Genomic DNA, 18,788 nt, shown 5'->3' with positions numbered 1-18,788 from the left:
TTTCATGTTCCATTAGTTTCCTTTGCCTTCTAAGTCTCATGTGGGCAATGCATAGTGGCCCAGGTGGGTGCTGAGCACACAGTGGGTTTGCATTATAGGTGGGAGACGTTATCTTTATTATACTGGACAGTAAAAGAACCCAACATCCTCTCAAGGGAGACACTCTATCTTCCAAGGCTGTTCACTACATAAATATCCTTGGAAAAGATAGTCAAAAGAAAGGTTGTCAGAGCCTCTGCTTCCCTGATGTGCAGAAATGCAAGAGACCCACGGAGAATTGTTTTCCAACACACATTAGCCAGCTTTTCATGTGAACTATATCCACTCTTGTTTTAGAGCCCAAGACCACGTTTTCTCTTTTAAAAATATACTTTAATCTAACCGTGGAATTTAACAAACATTTATATACAATCAGAGACTAATTTGAAGTATGTTTTCCATTCATTTCAGCCATGAGAAAACACATTGCAGTCAAAATTAAAGATATCCATCCATAAATTACTTTTATTTCTCATTAAATGAGCACAGAGTCATTAGTATATTAATAACAGATATGTTTATTATTACATATCCATCAGTGCGGCTTTCAATACCACTTGAAACATGCATATCATCCTAGAGACGATCAGTTTTCCAGTGCTTCTTATCTGATACACATTACTGCAAAGCCATTATAAATTACTGAGGAGGTATTTGGTTAAAAAAATAAACAATAAATCATACTGTCCATATGCATCAACTCTTGTTACTGGACAAGAGTTTAACAGTATTTTTCTGGTAATTCCTATGTTAACTGGAAAACATCATGGATGTATTGCCATATTTCCTTTTTATATTGGTGCAACCTTCTACATTTTTTGCAGAGTTTTATAAAGTCATTACCATAGCAGGTAGTTTGATGCAAAGATTGTACTCAATTTATGAAAGTCCAACAAACTTCTAAATATTTTAAATTAAACCAATTATCAATGAAAAACTCACTGACACATAATTTTTTGAAAATACATTTTTTGAAATTTCTATACTTACTCATGGCAGTAAAATAATTATCTCAAATTAAGGCACTAAAAGGACAATGCAACCCCCACTGAAAGTGTTCTAAGAATAATTTACATTTCAAACAGTGCATACATTTCTTATATGTTTGTTAACTTAATGTCTTTATCATTTAAAACCACAAAGAAATACATTATACAATTATAGAAATGATGTACCCCACAAAATGCTTTTAAACTTGGTTCTTTTGTACAGTTAGTTTCCTAATGTCTCTAGTAGTAAAATAACTCAATATGGCTTGGCAAAAATGCATAGATTAAATGTAATTTTTTTTGTCCTCTCCCATTCCCCAAACTTGCTGAAACATATACAGTATTTTCTAAAGCATAATGAAAGATATTTAATTTCTCCATCAAGTCCACCATGGGCAATCAACAGTAAGGCTTTTAAATTCTACAGTGAAGGCACTGAAGTTCAAGTGATATCACTGCTTTCTTAAAATAGTTTTGTATAGTCTTGCAAGAGCACAAAAACTTAAGTCATTTAAAAAACAAACAAACAAACAAAAAAACTTCAGTTTGTCTCATTTTGAGATATTTTCTTTACTCCTTCCATGAGCTGATCTTGATAGTGATGGCCGTTCCACATGAAAGTGAAAGTCCCTTCCTCTTACTCATATGAGGAAAACTCTGTTCTATCACGACTGACAGGCATTTTCTTATAAATCCAAAAAGGCAGCACCTTTTAAAAAAAATATATCTACCTAAGCTTTCCCCCAATTGTACTTGCATTACATAGTAATAATTAATCTAATCTACCTGTAGGCAAACCCGCAATAAAAAAAACCCCTCAGTGTGTTGTGCCAAAGCAAGGACAGAATAACAGCAATCTTAACCCTGAAGCCTGTGATATTTGTGTCAAAGAAACAGCCTGTCTGCTCTGCATGGTTAAAGAAGCCTGGTTTATCAGGTAGCATCCCACACGATTCCACAATGCACTCGGTCACATGGTTAACTGTTGAGGAGGGGGAAAAAAGCTAATTTAAGAAATGCACTCTGTTTAAAAATACAAGAAACAAACATTAGGAGGAAAAGTAAATATACATTATCTTTACATACAATAATTAACAATTACACAAAATTTGGGAAACAAAGAATAGGAAAAATATACTTAGTATTCTCTCCTCTTTGTTTCTCCACATTTTCTTACTCAGCTATAATCCCATTTCAAATCACTTTAGATCCAGTTTACACCCTATGCTCAGGAGAAGGCTGACATAGCATTCTACAGAATTAAGTTAGCAGTGATGTGGTAATACCTGGCATAGTGTGGTGGCTGAGAAAGGAAAGGATATAAGTCATTTCAAAGAATTAGGCCTGGTTACTGACAATAGGGAATGAACAAAGGAGATGAATTCAAGATGGCTTTAAGCCTGCTTGGAAGATGTGGGTGACACTGGCAGCGAGGCCAATCAGTGTTAGGTCTCAGCTTCTAGATTCGAGTGACCCTATTAATCTAGGGAGTACACTCTAGGGAAGCTGGTATGTGGTAGAATAGAGGCTTTGGAATTGGACAACATAGGCTTTAGAATTGGACAGAAATGGTTTCCAATCCATTGGCTCTGTGATTGAGCAAACTGCTTAATTTCTCTGAGCCTTATTTACTAATGAGTAAAATGAGAACTTAATGAGATTAGATTTCATAATTTCTCTCCAAGAAAGAGTTAATTGCTGGGTGCGGTGGCTCATGCCTGTAATCCCAGCACTTTGGGGGAGGCCCAGGAGGGTGCATCACCTGACGTCATGAGTTCAAGACCAGCCTGGCCAACGTGGTGAAACCCCATCTCTACTAAAAATACAAAAATTAGCAGGGTGTGGTGGTGTGTGCCTGTAATCCCAGCTATTCAGGAGGCTGAGGTGGGAGAATAGCTTGAACCGGGAGGCAGAGGTTGCAGTGAGCTGAGATTGCACCACTGCACTCTGGCCTGGGCGACAGAGCGACTCTGTCTCAAAATGAATGAATGAATGAATGAATGAGCGAATGGTTATGCCTTATAATTGTTTATCATGGCATAAAAGATATTTTTGGAAAAAAGTTCATCAAAAATAGTTAAACAGCCAGGTGTGGTGGCTCATGCCTGTAATCCCAGCACTTTGGAAGGCTGGGGCAGGCAGATCACTTGAGGTCAGGAGTTTGAGACCAGCCTGGCCAACATGATGAAACCCTCTCTCTACTAAAATGACAAAAATTAGCCAGGCATGGTGGCATCCGTCTGTAATCCCCGCTACTTGGGAGGCTGAGGCCAGAGAATTGCTTGAACCTGGGAAGTGGAGGTTGCAGTGAGCTGAGACAGCACCGCCACTGCACTCCAGCCTGGGTGACAGAGTAAGATTCTTAAAAAACAAAAAAAAGTTAAACAACAAAAGAAGTAGGACTTAACTGGGAATTTTGTTTGTAATAACGTAGTTACTGATATGTAGCCACAAAAAAGGATGAGTTCGGCTGGGCGTGGTGGCTCACACCTATAATCCCAGCACATTGGGAGGCAGAGGCAGGTGGATCACGAGATCAGGAGTTCGAGACAAGCCTGGCCAACATAGTGAAACCTCATCTCTACTAAAAATACAAAAATTAGCCAGTCATGGTGGCATGCACCTGTAGTCCCAGCTACTCAGGAGGCTGAGGTTATGGTAAGCCAAGATCACGCCACTGCACTCCAGCCTGGGCAACAAAGCAAGACTCTGCCTCAAAAAAAAAAAGGTGGGGGGTGGAGGGGGATCGGTTCATGTCCTTTGCAGGGACATGGATGAAGCTGGAAACCATCATTCTCAGCAAACTAACACAGGAACAGAAAACCAAACACCACAGGTTCTCACTCATAACTGGGAGTTGAACAATGAGAAAACATGGACACAGGGAGGGGAACATCATACACCAGGGCCTGTCGGGGGGTCGGGGGACTAGGGGAGGGATAGCATTAGGAGAAATACCTAATGTAGATGATGGGTTGATGGGTGCAACAAACCACCGTGGCACATGTATACCTATGTAACAAACCTGCATGTTCTGCATGTATATCCCAGAACTTAAAGTAGAATAATTTAAAAAAATAGTCACTGATAATACCAAATAATTTTGTATGTTGGGATAGTATGGGAAGTTAACAAAAAAGAGAAAAACAATTTTAGTTTTTGTAGAAAACTATGCCAACACAGTTAAAAAACAGAAAAGATAATTAAAAGTTTTATATGAATTTCTGCATTAAAAAAATTAACAAGTTGGTTAAAGCATTAAGGGCTAAAACTATGCCATGTACAGCAACTTATGACAAAATTAGACAGAACTAAATAAATATAATACTGCACGTATTATTATTTTTAAATTCTAACAAGAACAAGTCAAACTAATTTATAAAGTCACTGTAAGTCATATACAAAGACCTAAAAATGATGCCCTCTGTGGTGAAAAGAACAATTAGATTTCTGATTTTAATAGATGTTATCCAATCATTTTCACATTGTTAAAAAGGTCAGCATTTCCAATCCTTACCTAGTTTTTCCAGATGTAGTTTTGACCACTTTCCGGAAAGACTGATTTGCAGTGGATCTTGTAGAAAGTGTTCGAGGGGAGGCACGAACAAAACCAGATGGTGGATTCTTAGGGATTTTCTTTACTAAATGAGTTACCCATTTTTTTTGTTCATCCTGAGAACATGCTAACAGCAGCATATCTCTTGCTGATGTTACATCATAACTTACTAGGTTGAGGAGGAAAAAAAAAGCATAATTAAAGTCATACCGTTTTTTTAAATCCAACCTATCAAATGCATAGTTTTTCAAGTTCTTAAGGTTCTAAAAGTTTTAATATGCTTAATTAAGCATGAACAATATCTCATTCTCCTTAAGTTAAATAAGGCTGAAATTTAAAAAAAATTAGTCAAACTAATTAAGTAAAATCAGAAATATAAAAAAATGTAAAACAAATAAATGTATTTAAAGAACATAAGTTTCTTATCTGAAAATAGCTATGGTCTGTATTCTTTCCCTCAAGCTACCTCTGCTAAACTAGAAAATATTCTGTCTATGATACAGCATGCATGCTGATCTAGGCAGTGAATGCCAGACAAAAAGAAGAGGAAAAACTAAGGGGTGAGTAGAGTGGAACTCACCTGTTGCTCTCTTCTCCAACTTGGGGTAATTTCTTAGTGGCATGTTTGTTTTTTTTGTTTGTTCACAAGGGGGTGATTCTCTTTAAAAACACTGTTGGCCGGGTGTGCAATGGCTGACACCTGTAATCCCAGCACTTTGGGAGGCCAAGGCAGGTGGATCACCTGAGGTCAGGAGTTCAAGACCAGCCTGGGCAAAATGCTGAAACTCCATCGCTACTAAAAATACAAAATTAGCTAGGTGTGGTGGCACATGCCTACAGTCCCAGCTACTCAGGAGGCTGAGATAGGAGAATCCCTTGAACCTGGGAGGCACAGGCTGCAGTGAGCTGAGATCACGCCATTGCACTCCAGCCTGGGCGAGACAGAGTGAGACTGTATCTCAATCAATAAAAATAAATAAAAACATTCTTAAAAGCTAAATCTGTAAATAGCTGCACATTGCTCCACCAGTGTCAAAATATTACTTTTTATAATCTCTTTTCAACTTGGTATAGAAATTAATACACATAAGTTATTTCATTGAGACTTAAAACTAAATTTGTTATAAGTTGTAACAATAATTACCATGCCTTACCTTTACATGGACAAATTAAGTCCTCTTTCTTATCTAAGTGATCTCTGTGGCACTTAACATGGCATCTTCGACACTCTAGGGCAGGGGGTGGCTTAAAAACATGCCAGAGAGGTTTGGCACAGGCATCACAATTGGCAGGAAAGTGGTAGAGTGTAGGAATAAACTCATGGCCTTTATGATTTTGGAAATTAGTTTTTTCAGCTTGTTGTACTGGTTCCATCTCTACGTCTTTTCTACATTCACCTTCATTTGCATATAGTATCTACATTCAGGAATGGTGAAAGGAAAAGATTTTTAAAATCTTAAGCATTGGTATATTTTACATTTGCTTCACAAAAACACTTAGGACTTAGATTCTTTAAAATTATAACTTCAGATTTTTACCTGGAATATTTTAGGAATTTCTTCAGTTTCAGCTCTATACACATCTCCTTGGGTTACAGGTCTAACGTGAAACAGTTTACTAAAATGAAAATAAATATAGGCCATTTACAAAAACTCATTTATTGTAAAAGACATTTCATTAAAGAGGACATACAGGTAGTAAATAAGCACATAAAAAGATATTCAACATCATCAGTTATTAGAGAAACGCAAACTAAAACCACAATGAGTGTCACTACACATCTATCAGAGTTTAAAAAACATAAAAATAGTAATAACACCAAATGCTGGTGAGAATGCAGAGAAAGTAAATCATTCATATACTGCTGATGGAATGGAAAATTACAGAGCCACTCTGGAAAAGAATATGGCAATTTCTTAGAAAACTAAACATATGCTTACCATATAACCCAGCAAACTGCACTGCTGGGCCTTTAATTCCAAGAAACAAAAATTCATATAAAACTTTATATCTATTTAAAAAAACCTCCACATAGATGTTCATAGGAGCTTTATTCATAATAACCAAAACCTAGAAACAACCCAAATAAATGGGTAAGCAAACTGTGATACATCTACACTATGGAATACTACTCTGTAAGAAAAAAAACAAATCATACATGGATTGATCTTAAGGGAATTATACTCAATGGGAAAAAAGCTGATCATAAAAGATTACGCATTATTTGATTCCATTCATATAACACCCTTGAAGAGACAAAATTATGGAGATGGAGAACAGATTAATGTTGCTATGGATTAGGGAGAGGTGGAGGAAGGAAGCTGCCTTTTGGCTACAAAAGGAGTAGCACAGGGATGCTTGTGATGGAATTGTTCTGTATTTTGAGTGTGGTGGTAGCCATACGAATCTATACATGTGAGAAAGGCATACAGATTGGAAATAAAGAAGTGAAACTCATTATTTGGCGATGACATGATTGTATGCAGTTGTCTCGCGGTATCCATGGCAGATTGGTCCCAGGACCCTGGAGGATACCAAAATCCTCTGGGGATTTTGAAGAGAGAAAGAGAAAGACAGGAGGCAGGAGAATGGTTTTTGAGGCGGAGTTTCACTCTTCTGGCCCAGGCTGGAATGCAATGGCGCAATCTCAGCTCACTGCAACCTCTGCCTCCCAGGTTCAAGTGATTCTCCTGCCTCAGCCTCCAGAGTAGCTGGGACTACAGGTGCCCGCCACTGCGCCCAGCTAATTTTTGTATTTTTAGTAGAGACAGGATTTCACCATGCTGGCCAGGCTGGTCTTGAACTCCTGACCTCAGGTGATCCACCTGCCTTGGCCTCCCAAAGTGCCGGGGTTACAGGTGTGAACCACCGCACCTGGCCCTCTTTCAAATATTTTCTGTCCACAGTTGTGGATATGGAACCCACTAATACACAGCCGACTATACGTTTTGAAATGCTCTCTGAAGTTAAACTACTAAACACTTGAAATAAAAAATTTGTCTTCCAAATACATGAAATAAGTATATACATTTTTCCTTCTCACATTTTGCTAAAGATTTAATATAGGCTGGGCGCGGTGGCTCAAGCCTGTAATCCCAGCACTTTGGGAGGCCGAGACGGGTGGATCACGAGGTCAGGAGATCGAGACCATCCTGGCTAACATGATGAAACCCCGTCTCTACTAAAAAATACAAAAAATTAGCCGGGCGAGGTGGCGGGCACCTGTAGTCCCAGCTGCTCGGGAGGCTGAGGCAGGAGAATGGCGTAAACCTGGGAGGCGGAGCTTGCAGTGAGCTGAGATCCGGCCACAGCACTCCAGCCTGGGCTACAGAGCGAGACTCCATCTCAAAAAAAAAAAAAAAGATTTAATATAATGTCAACATTTATGCTTAAGAAAAACAGAAAAGTAGGTAACAGTGTTGAAGTAACACAAAATATAAAATAAATTTTAAGTCTAAAAATAATTATCAAAAGTTAGCTCTCAATCCCTTTAAAATTCAATCAAAGGCAACTTACTCTATGTCCAATACCATAGATGGATTGGATTGCTCCTTATCTTGTTCATCATTATAGAACAAAATTTTTTTGCTGCTTACCACAACATACTGAAATAAGAAAAAAGGGGGAAGAGTTATAAGAGCAACATTAACTTGGTTTAAAGTGAAAAGCATACTATTTGCCACTAATATCTAGATTATATTGTATTAATGTAAAATCAATGCTAACAAAAAGTAAAAAAGTAGCTAATATAAGTTCTATGCTTCAAAGTAAAATATAGAACAAAATACCAGTTAGAAAATAAATAGGTATACGGTACCTGTTTCTTCCAGCCATATCGTTTGATATTTCCTCTATTTGGTACTGAAAGCCAACCTTCAATTCTTGACTCTAGGAGAAAAAGAATATATATATTAGTCAGTCTTAAATTGTAACAAAAGAAAAACAATGAAAAGTTGTCTGACAGCATGCAGCAACAAGCAACTGAACACAACTAAATGAATAAGTGCTATAATTTGCTCTTCCATGCTTCAATCACACAAGTCAACTTTAATGGCCATACAAATATTGCAGAAAAAAATTTCAAGCCACTTTTCCCATACAATTTAACATTTAGTACTCAATTACAAAAGAATGAAGTAACAATACCCTTAGAGCCAGGCAAGACTGGAATGGATTGCAGCTTAAATGGGATATGATGTAGAAGACTTTATCATTTAACATTCATATAAAAATAATCAGCAAAAAAAAGAAAGAAAAACATTATGCAGCAAGTGGAACAAATCAGAGCCATGATTTACACAAGAGCAAGCAAAAGTATAGAAGTGTCCTATTACTCACAGAAGACAAGAATAGAAGATAAATAAATAAGGAATGCAGGCAGAATCAACTAGATATAAAGAATAAGAGACAAGTATTTTATTTGTTTTCTCAGTACAATATTCTGATTAAGCTTTTTGGTAAAACAACTTCAATTTGAATTTGTAACAATTTCAATAAAATCGTCCAAATTTGGTTGAAGGGAGCACTTAACTCTAGTGGTAAGTCCAATTACAATTCTACTCAAACTAAAGAGTTTTAAAGCCTCTTAAGTTTGTGATGTCACAATTTGATAAACAGTAAAAACACAGAATCCATTTGGTCTACCGTCATTATTTCAACTAGTACGTGCATACCAGGAATTCCTCGACTCTTTGATCAAGGCATTCTATAATAATTATCCCTGTTGTTTATACATAACTAATGTTTACTAGAAATATCTGGAGGATAAAGACAACTCCATTAGAAATGGTTATTTTAGATTAGGTTGGAAATAAGAAAATCCATTCAATTTAACTATTTTCTATATCTACCTTATATTTGAAACACAAAAGAATAGAAAAGTAACCAATTTCAAAGTATGACACTAAAATATGAGATTATACTATCACTCAAATGATAATCCTAAGGGGAATATATATTGTCCCCCTTCATATAACTCACAAGCTATAAACTCAGTCCTACAACAACAGTTAACAATAGGTAACATTGACTGATTCACTGGTTTATTTATACATTTATTATTTGCCACATGCTTTATAATATCTCATATCTAACCTATGTATAAGTCCATGAACACAGGATATTCCTAGGAATTTGGAATTAGGTTCTACTGTCATCTTTCACTTACAAAAGAAGAGACTAAGGCTTAGCAGGGTAAACTGACTTGGGCAAGGCAACTCTATCAGTATCTATCAAAGCTCTATGGTTTCAAATCCTGGCAGTCTAACTTCTGAGCTTATGTTTCTAGAGCACAACACTATTCTGTTCCCAAACAAGCTTTGCAGTTGACTGAATTGTGGGAAATATTTTTTTCCTCTACTCCCACCAGGTACTTAATGTCTCCACTCCTTTGCTTGTGTTATTCCTCTTCATATAAATTGTTAAAATGGAGGAAATGATGAGATAACTTTAGTTCAAAATGATCCCTCTCTTCTTCCAACATTTTTCTTTTTCCTTTTTTTTTTGACATGAAGTCTTGCTATGTTGTCCAGGCTGGCCTCGAACTCCTGAGCCTCAGCTTCCTGAGCAGTGGCATGTACCACAGCACCTAGCTTTAATTGCTGCAATTTAGTTCATGAAGTAATTATTTTGTTGGTTAGGTAGTTCCTTGGTAAGTTCTGTGAGAGCAAGGACCATATCTTAACACTTGATTTTATATATCCCATGGCAAATGACACACTGAGGAGGTACATGACAGATATTTGTTGATTGTTTTGCAATTCTTCGTTCTTCTGAATTAGCCAATTAAAGTCATCCTTGGTGACTTTAATGGTTACAGTTTAAAAACCAAACAGGCAGTTTTATACTAAATAACAAGCAAAAGACTGCTGATCACATATTGATCATTCACCAATGCTTTATTTTATAAAAGCAAAAAAGTTATTGCCAGAAATTTTCCCATTAGTGTGGCAGAAATTGCAGCTCTGGTTTTAAAGTGTAGTTTGGAAAACATTAAGATGAACATTAGTGAGAATGAAAAGTAGTCTTAATATCTGATAATACAAAGTTGTTTAGTATCAGTAATTCCTCACCAAAAACAAAGATATAAAAGCCTTTGAAATCTTGACATTTACACAAAATTTTGTATGCCAAAATACCCTATACTTTCACATTATTTCTTTGTGACAATAAATGTCAAAAATACTTATGCCTTCTTTCTCTAGATGTGAGTTAACCTGCCAGTTTTCTTTAATATATCTTCAATAAGTTGTTATATGGTATGGCTTTATATGTCATTTCAGTGTTCCTTAGAAATTTTATATACCAAGGGAATTTTTGAGTCAAATAAGCCAGAATTCTACATTTGCTCATATTTAAATTAAATGAAGAGGCCCAGGGAGAAAATAAATTAAATGAAGAAATCTGGAATGAAAATAAAGGTGTCAAGAATATGTGAAGGTTTTTGCCAATTTACAACAAAGTCATGGGAGAAAATTTTAGTTTTTCCATCTGGTGAGTTTCCTCAGAGAAGCAACTGAACTAAGCTCAATAATAACAGATAAAAAGAAAAAAACATACTAGCTTCTCCTGTGTTTCCTTTCCTTACTCCTACCATAGTTGCAAGATAATATACTTACCAGTTTTTAAAATATATAAAGACCTCCTCTAAAATCGGGACTACCTGTGACTTCAGTGGTGACCTGGAGGTATAACGCTGTAAATTCCATCTTTTATATCACAAGCACAGAAAACAGCTTCTCCAGATAACTAAATGAAACTCCCACCGAGAGAACCTCTAAGTCTGGATTATCATTAATAATATTCTACATATGTACAAAAACAACTTGGCTCCAAATTTTATACAATATATTTGTAGAGCAATTTTAACTTATAAGAAGTTAGATGTATATTACTACAATATCAGCGATTTCTTTACCCAAATAAGAGACAGTCTAACTATATGTACACCAATACTCGATACAGCCAATTTAAACATCAGAACTAACCTCTGAAGACAACCTAATTTATTTAGCTATACCACAAACATACTGCTTAAGAAACAGGGCTAGAGAACCATTTCAAAATATTTTAATTAAATTCAAAAGTGATATAAAAAAGAAAATTAAGTCAACACTCAACAAGCCAGATACACCAACTTCAAATCACTGTAGATTTGGGCAAAGTCAGAAACCTTCATATATTCAAATATTGGGAAACACACCAAGTGATCCACCATTTTCAGGTTTAAGTTACATAATCTAAGGTCAAGCTGGATGGAAAAAGAGTATGATACAAATAGTCCATAAGAGACCATGAATATTACTGAGTATCAATACCAAGTTTTCCTAATGCCTCATCTATTTCTACATTCTCTTCAGATGTCTAGGTTAACAGTTCCAAAAGAAGGAAAGAGAAACAATGAAGAAAAGAAACAGTTATCACAGAAAAGTTTTTGTCATCTAAGCAACAGGCATCCATAACCCTAAGGGTAATCTTTATGTTTACATTGTATGGTAGTTCACAACCTGCTACACAACCAAAGAGAGGATAAAGACATAAAAGAATTAAGAGAATGAAGGTGACTTCAAGAACTTCAAAGAGTTATAAGTCAGAGAAGGAGTAACATTTTTTAATAAGGTTTTTAGAATTGGGAATTTCAGAGGGGAGATTTAAGATTTAAGCTAGTTAATAACAAAATGGCCACTGAGGATTCATAGAGGCTGTGCTCTAGATGTACAAGATAATTAAATTATAATCTTTATATTGAATGATGAAATCTAAGAGAATAAAAGTTGCAGTGTCAGTTCATCCATCCAACTACTTAAAAAAACATTGAAAAACATGACCCATATTTCAAAAAGCCATTATTTTAACTGTGGAGTAAACTTAATCTATTCAAAGTTCTCTCCTTTTTAGTATGTATATTCATTTATTAATTTTGTAAACTGAAGTAAAAATTAATCATTAGCCATTACCTTCAAGACATTTTTTAGACACTTGAATGATATGTAACTATCTAATATTAAGAATGAACATCAACATTCTTTAACAATTCTTCCTAGATATGACTGCAAAACCTTAACTTTATTTGCCAGGGACCATTTTTAAGCATCTAGTAAATGGTGGATTTAATACAGATTTTCAATTTACTAGCAAAATATCTGCCCCACAGAGAGGTAAATAATATTGACAAAGATTATCCATTAATTTCTACTTCCAATATGAAAGCCAAGGTTCAGCACTGTTGAGATTCTATAAAGTCTCAAAATTAAGAACACAGTAATAGGAAAAGAGTATTAACTGGCCTCATTTTCTAGCAAGGGAGAATGGCCACCAGTACTCCCTGCCCCACTTGGTTTGGACTTTGATAACCTTAAAAACAAAATTCCTGGCCGGGCGCGGTGGCTCAAGCCTGTAATCCCAGCACTTTGGGAGGCCGAGGCGGGCGGATCACGAGGTCAGGAGATCGAGACCCTCCTGGCTAACACGGTGAAACCCCGTCTCTACTAAAAAATACAAAAAACTAGCCGGGCGCAGTGGCGGGCGCCTGTAGTCCCAGCTACTCGGAGGCTGAGGCGGGAGAATGGCGGGAACCCGGGAGGCGGAGCTTGCGGTGAGCCGAGATCGCGCCACTGCACTCCAGCCTGGGAGACACAGCGAGACTCCGTCTCAAAAAACAAAAAAAAAACAAAAAAAAAAACAAAATTCCTGAAAGTACACTAATATTCTAAGAAATATACTCAAAATAGAGCTAGTAGAAACATTTAAAAATCTCTTTGCTCAATAAGTCAATTTATTAGGTCAGGATTCTGAAATCTAAATGGATTCCCAGCCTAAGTCTGCCAATGAAGCCAGCTGATGGCACTATGAGCTTAGCCTTTCTGAATCAGCCACGATGGTGGGTAAAATTCATCACTTTCCTCATTAGCAGTCCCACCAGCTCATCTTTCAACTCAAATCTTTTAACTAGCATTCACTAATAATGTGTCCATTTCTGACATATTTAACTCAATACTAAGAAAACTAAGGTACATATAAGGCATTATAAATAGTTAAAGAGAAATGGGTGGAATAAAAATAAAATTGGTCAGAATTTTGAATTGACACTAAAGAGAGTAAGGTCGCCAGGCAGGTGGCTCATGCCTGTAATCTCAGCACTTTGGAAGGCCAAGGCAGGTGGATAGCTTGAGCTCATGAGTTCAAAACCAGCCTGGGCAATATGGTGAAATCCCATCTCCACAAAAAGTTAAAAAAATTAGCTGGGTGTGGTGATGCGCACCTGTACTCCCAGCTACTCAGGAGGCTGGGGTGGGAGGATCGCTTGAGACCAGGAGGCAGAGGTTACAGTGAATCAAGATCGCACCACTGCACTCTAGTCTAGGTGACAGAGTGAGACTGTTTCATACATACATACATACATACGTATATACATACATACGTACGTATATACATACATACATACATAAAGAACTCCTATACTAAATAACTCCAGAAGTATCTCAGGGTAAATGAAGTGGGAATCTAACCTACAAATTCAGTTCAACAATTGAAAGAATGTAGCCAAACACTTCTAAAAGTTGTATTCTTAGTGATGATTAAGTCTAACTTTAGAAAGATGTTCAACTACTAAAGCTAGAGGTTCTTATTAAATCCAAAGCGATTCTCCAATAAAGAATCATGTGTACCTGCAAGTTTCTCAAGAGGTAGGCAGTTTCAGAGAGCCAAAAATAGGTAAAAAGAAGAGTTCCTTGACCACTAAAACAAGAAATATTTCTTCACTGCCTTTTCATTCCCAGACACCTGATTTTGACCTAGCAAAGCCACACAAGAATGAGGCTAGGGATCACATGGCATACAGAGAGGAGCTGAATTCATTTCCCACTTTGAGTCCCACTTTCTTGACCAAGAAAGATACTATAAAGTTTTCTGAGTGACTCATCTAGTTCCTTATATCAAAGTCACAATAACAAGTAATATCTGTGAAAATAGAATCCCTATAATATCAAACATGCTGCTTCATAAATATCTTCCTATTTATGTATTATTCAGAAAATACACTAATTAAAATATATTTTCAAGTTTATGACCATGTATACAAAACTTCCAAGACTCTGAACTAAGACTCTGTGTATATGCAAATGCATGTTTTAATAATGATAACCTATTCATTTTACTTCTAAATTGAACTTATAGTATGTGTATTTCTCATCTCTGTAAAGTACATAAATGTACTGTAGTTTACATGATGATTAAGCCAAGAATGAAGTTGTGTTTATTTTTAAATTGATTCTCCACTGGGAAAAAGAAGACACAGAAAAAAGTCTGAAATCTTAGCCACTCATTCCTGCCTTTATTTGACACCCCTGGCCTCTTACTGCACTGCCCAACCCCTTTTATCTATTTCTCCAAACTTTAAACTTAACGAAGTCTGATTGAAGTTGATCACTACTCCACTACATAGGCTTCTATACATAGCTGCTGTGATTCTGATGATAAAGTACAGTTCCTAGTTTTAGCACAAGAATACATAAAATGCTAAACATCTATTACTGACAAAAATGTACAACTTTTAAAAAATAGCGAGATGTGTAGTAGCAGCTTTGACTCTCACTGTGGACTTAGGCTGCTCAAAATAGGTTCCTAAACCTCTTATGGTTTTTATTCAGGTAAAGCTTCTTAGGTCTATTCAAATAGGCTAAGATTGCTTACAACTGCTCTACTCCATAAAATACACCAAGTGTATAATCATCATCAGGCCTTGGCTATCAGAAATAAGAATTCCTTCTTAGGAATCCATGGACAGAATGACAAGGAGGTAGAAACCCAAATGAAAGAAATATACACTAATTTCCATGACATTTATACATGTTTGAATGATACGGAATTATTCTTACCTGGGAGGTTTCCATCAGTTTCATCAGCACTAGGAAAACTAGCAACACTTGTAGAATCCGAGAGGTCCAAAAGTTTAGCACGCAATTGCTCAATATCACTCTCTTTGCTGGCCAACTGCATCTGAAGCTCATTCCTATGTGCACATTCTTCTACCAATTGCTAATTTTGAAAAGTATCAAGATAATATATAATCAAGCTAAAACAATTTCCAACATTATTAACTGAAATAAAGTAATTTAAATTGCTAATACTAAAAATGTACAGTAAACTTCATGAATGTTTGCTACCACAGATTTTGATACACTACAGAAATGTCAAGTTCTCAGTAATACATTGCTCGGACAAATTCCTTTTCTACTTGCCTTAAAAAGAGTTTTTGTTTTTGTTTTCAAACATAAGCCATCAAAAAAAAAAAAAAGTTACAATAGAAAATGCTTTTCTGGCTCCAAATGAAGTAGCTTTAAAGGTACAGAAAACTTCAGAAAACCATAATTGATGGAGCTAAAAAGCTTAGATCTAAGTGCCCGAGACCAGGTTCTCAATTTTGTTCTATTAACAAGCCAAGAGGTATCAAAAAATTAAGCTTGTTATTTTGATTTCAAAAAAGTGAGTCTTGACTAGAGAAAATAAGCTACAATACTTCAAAACCTCTACCCCAATTACAGTTAGTATTAAAACAGCCATATCCCAATTACAGAATGAAACCAAACAGGCGGAACCCTTGATTGTTCCCAATCTAAACAAGATAAATAGACAACAAGTATATACAGAAATAATTTAAGAAAATAATCCTTCACACTCGTGTCCATACACACACACAAACCTTACCGCTTGCATGTCATTCAGCTCCTTCTGATGTTTCACTACCATCTGGTTGAATTTCTCTCTTTCTTGGTTGAGTTCCAGTTGTAGCTTTCGATTTTCCTTTTCTTTCTTTCTCAAATCTTGTGTATTAGCTTTCTTTCTATCAATTTTAAAATCTTTTCGATTCATTATTTCTGCCAACTTGTTAACAGCCTATTAAAATATTATTAATAAAGATCAATAGTGTAGTCATCCAATTTAATACTAAAATGTATTTTTTTCTTCAAAATAAGGAAGCAGGACTTTTTGTGTGTATGAAAATTCGGACAACTTAATGATGGTTGAGACATGATAACTGGTAGCACAAGTAACTAACACTGATTTATCACACTACTCAAATGTAAGAACCAGGAGCCTTTCTTTGGTTAACTTTACAACCTAGTACTGAATCAAGAGTATGCTAATCCTACTCTGATGTTGGGTACACTAGCAAATAAAGCTTCTATGCCTTGGCCACATACTCTTATCTCCTACAATTATACAATATTACTAGGCAAGTTAGCTTTCTTAACTGAAATCCTATTCTTTTTTTTTTTTGGAGACCGAGTCTTGCTCTGTCACCCAGGCTGGCATGCAGTGGCATGATCTTTACTCACTGCAACCTCTGCCTCCTGGGTTCAAGCAATTCTCGTGCCTCAGCCGCCTGAGTAGCTGGTATTACTGGAGTGCACCACCATGCCCGGCTAATTTTTGTATTTTTAGTAGAGACTGGGGTTTCGCCATGTCAGCCAGGCTGCTCTTGAACTCCTGTCCTTAAGTGATCTGCTGGCCTCAGCCTCCTAAAGTGCTGGGATTAAAGGCATGAGCCACCGCGCCTGGCCTGGAAATCCTATTTCACAAGTAAGTTTTTTATAGTTAGCAGGGAGAGAATTTATGTTATTTGTTCTGATGAAAAGTTTGAACCTTATAAGCCTTGGTTTTAGGAAAAAGTGCATAAAGAGCAACGATTAACTCAAAAATGAACATGTGGAAAAGATCGAAAGCGTGTATACCTGTGTTTTAAGGGTTCGTTCAGTGTTGATATTCTTTTCAAAGGCAGCCTTAAGATTACTGATCTCCTCCTCCTTCTCCAATTTATATTCTGTCAACAAATCATATTAAATGTTATTGTATGGTATTAATTTCTGCATTTCAAACTAACAATGTCCTTAATTATTCAAATGAGTATACACTACATATTAACTTTCAGTAACTTCATTAAGATAATTCTTAAGGCTACAGAAGTTGCTTAATATATGAAAACAGGTATCTTAGAAACCTAACACAAACAAAGGTAAAGGTAAATCACTGAATTTGATTTAACATGATGATTTTTTAAAAATTCTACATACCTTCCTCTGCCTTCTTCATTTTCTCTGTTAGCTCTTCGTTCTCTCTTCTTAATACTTCCATATCTTTGGTTAGCATGCTGTTTGTTTCTTCAAGCTGAACAAAGCACACAAAAGTTTAAGCTCCAGCCTCTTTGCTATTCTCATATTTCAGGCAATAACCTTTAAATACACTGCTTGATAAAGAAAAGTCAGACACTGTTCAACTACAGCAAACGTCTGGTTTCCAGCTTAAAATATGTAGATATAATTACATCAAAAATATTTAAAAGTAGTTAACAGCTTCCAAAAATTATTTCAGTTTATGCATATAGATATATATATGAACGAAAGGGGGGCATATGTAATGGCAAGATAACTAGATTGCAAACTAAGAAATGTGTATTTAGTTCTAGCTCTGCGATTAACCTAGTATGTGACCCTGAGCAAGTCATAATTTTTCTGGACTTCAGTATCTTTATCTGAATACTGATGATGCAAACAATAAAAACATTTATTTATAGATTACTTTTAGTAATGTATAATCATTACTATGTTATATGTTATATTAATCATTCTATGTCTACTGTCTTATTTAATCCTCATAACAATCATGTGGAAGAGGTATTACTATTTCTATTTTACAGATGAGAAATCTGAGGCTTAGAGAAGTTAAAGCCAACTTTGCCAAGATCATATAACTTCTTTTTTTTTTTTTGAGACGGAGTCTAGCTCTGTCGCCCAGGCTGGAGTACAGTGGCGCGATCTCGGCTCACTGCAAGCTCCGCCTCCCGGGTTTACGCCATTCTCCTGCCTCAGCCTCCCGAGTAGCTGGGACTACAGGCGCCCGCCTCGTCGCCCGGCTAGTTTTTTGTATTTTTTAGTAGAGACGGGGTTTCACCGTGTAGACCAGGATGGTCTCGATCCCCTGACCTCGTGATCCGCCCGTCTCGGCCTCCCAAAGTGCTGGGATTACAGGCTTGAGCCACCGCGCCCGGCCAAGACCATATAACTTCTTAAGAGGCAAAACTGGAACCCAGAGTGATTGATAGCGGCTTTAGAAGAAAAATCTAACTCCTCTTTTTAGTCCCATGATTCTATATAGACTATAGCATAAACTTCAGGAATAGGTAATTGTTTGGAGTATTGGTTTTCTTA

The 18,788-nt window shown here is 36.3% G+C and overlaps 1 protein-coding gene across 2 annotated transcripts in view; it reads right to left on the bottom strand.

Moving 5' to 3' along the window:
- Positions 1-537: 537 nt before the first annotated feature.
- ROCK1 (Rho associated coiled-coil containing protein kinase 1) overlaps positions 538-18,788 on the bottom strand; it is a 155,792-nt gene continuing 137,541 nt past the window's right edge. For both annotated transcript variants that reach the window (XM_033178174.1, XM_033178175.1), the window contains exons 24-33: positions 17,655-17,748; positions 17,316-17,404; positions 16,288-16,476; positions 15,459-15,618; positions 8,402-8,472; positions 8,101-8,189; positions 6,123-6,201; positions 5,739-6,000; positions 4,546-4,753; positions 538-2,010 (exon numbers count right to left, since the gene is read on the bottom strand). In XM_033178174.1, coding sequence (XP_033034065.1) covers positions 2,007-2,010; positions 4,546-4,753; positions 5,739-6,000; positions 6,123-6,201; positions 8,101-8,189; positions 8,402-8,472; positions 15,459-15,618; positions 16,288-16,476; positions 17,316-17,404; positions 17,655-17,748 — 1,245 coding nt within the window. In that variant the 3' untranslated portion in view covers positions 538-2,006. The remainder of the gene's footprint in view (positions 2,011-4,545; positions 4,754-5,738; positions 6,001-6,122; positions 6,202-8,100; positions 8,190-8,401; positions 8,473-15,458; positions 15,619-16,287; positions 16,477-17,315; positions 17,405-17,654; positions 17,749-18,788) is intronic.

The sequence above is a fragment of the Trachypithecus francoisi genome, unplaced genomic scaffold, assembly GCF_009764315.1.
Source record: "Trachypithecus francoisi isolate TF-2019V2 unplaced genomic scaffold, Tfra_2.0 Lachesis_group19, whole genome shotgun sequence".
Lineage (NCBI taxonomy): Eukaryota > Metazoa > Chordata > Mammalia > Primates > Cercopithecidae > Trachypithecus > Trachypithecus francoisi.
This window is presented reverse-complemented; position numbering and strand designations above follow the sequence as displayed.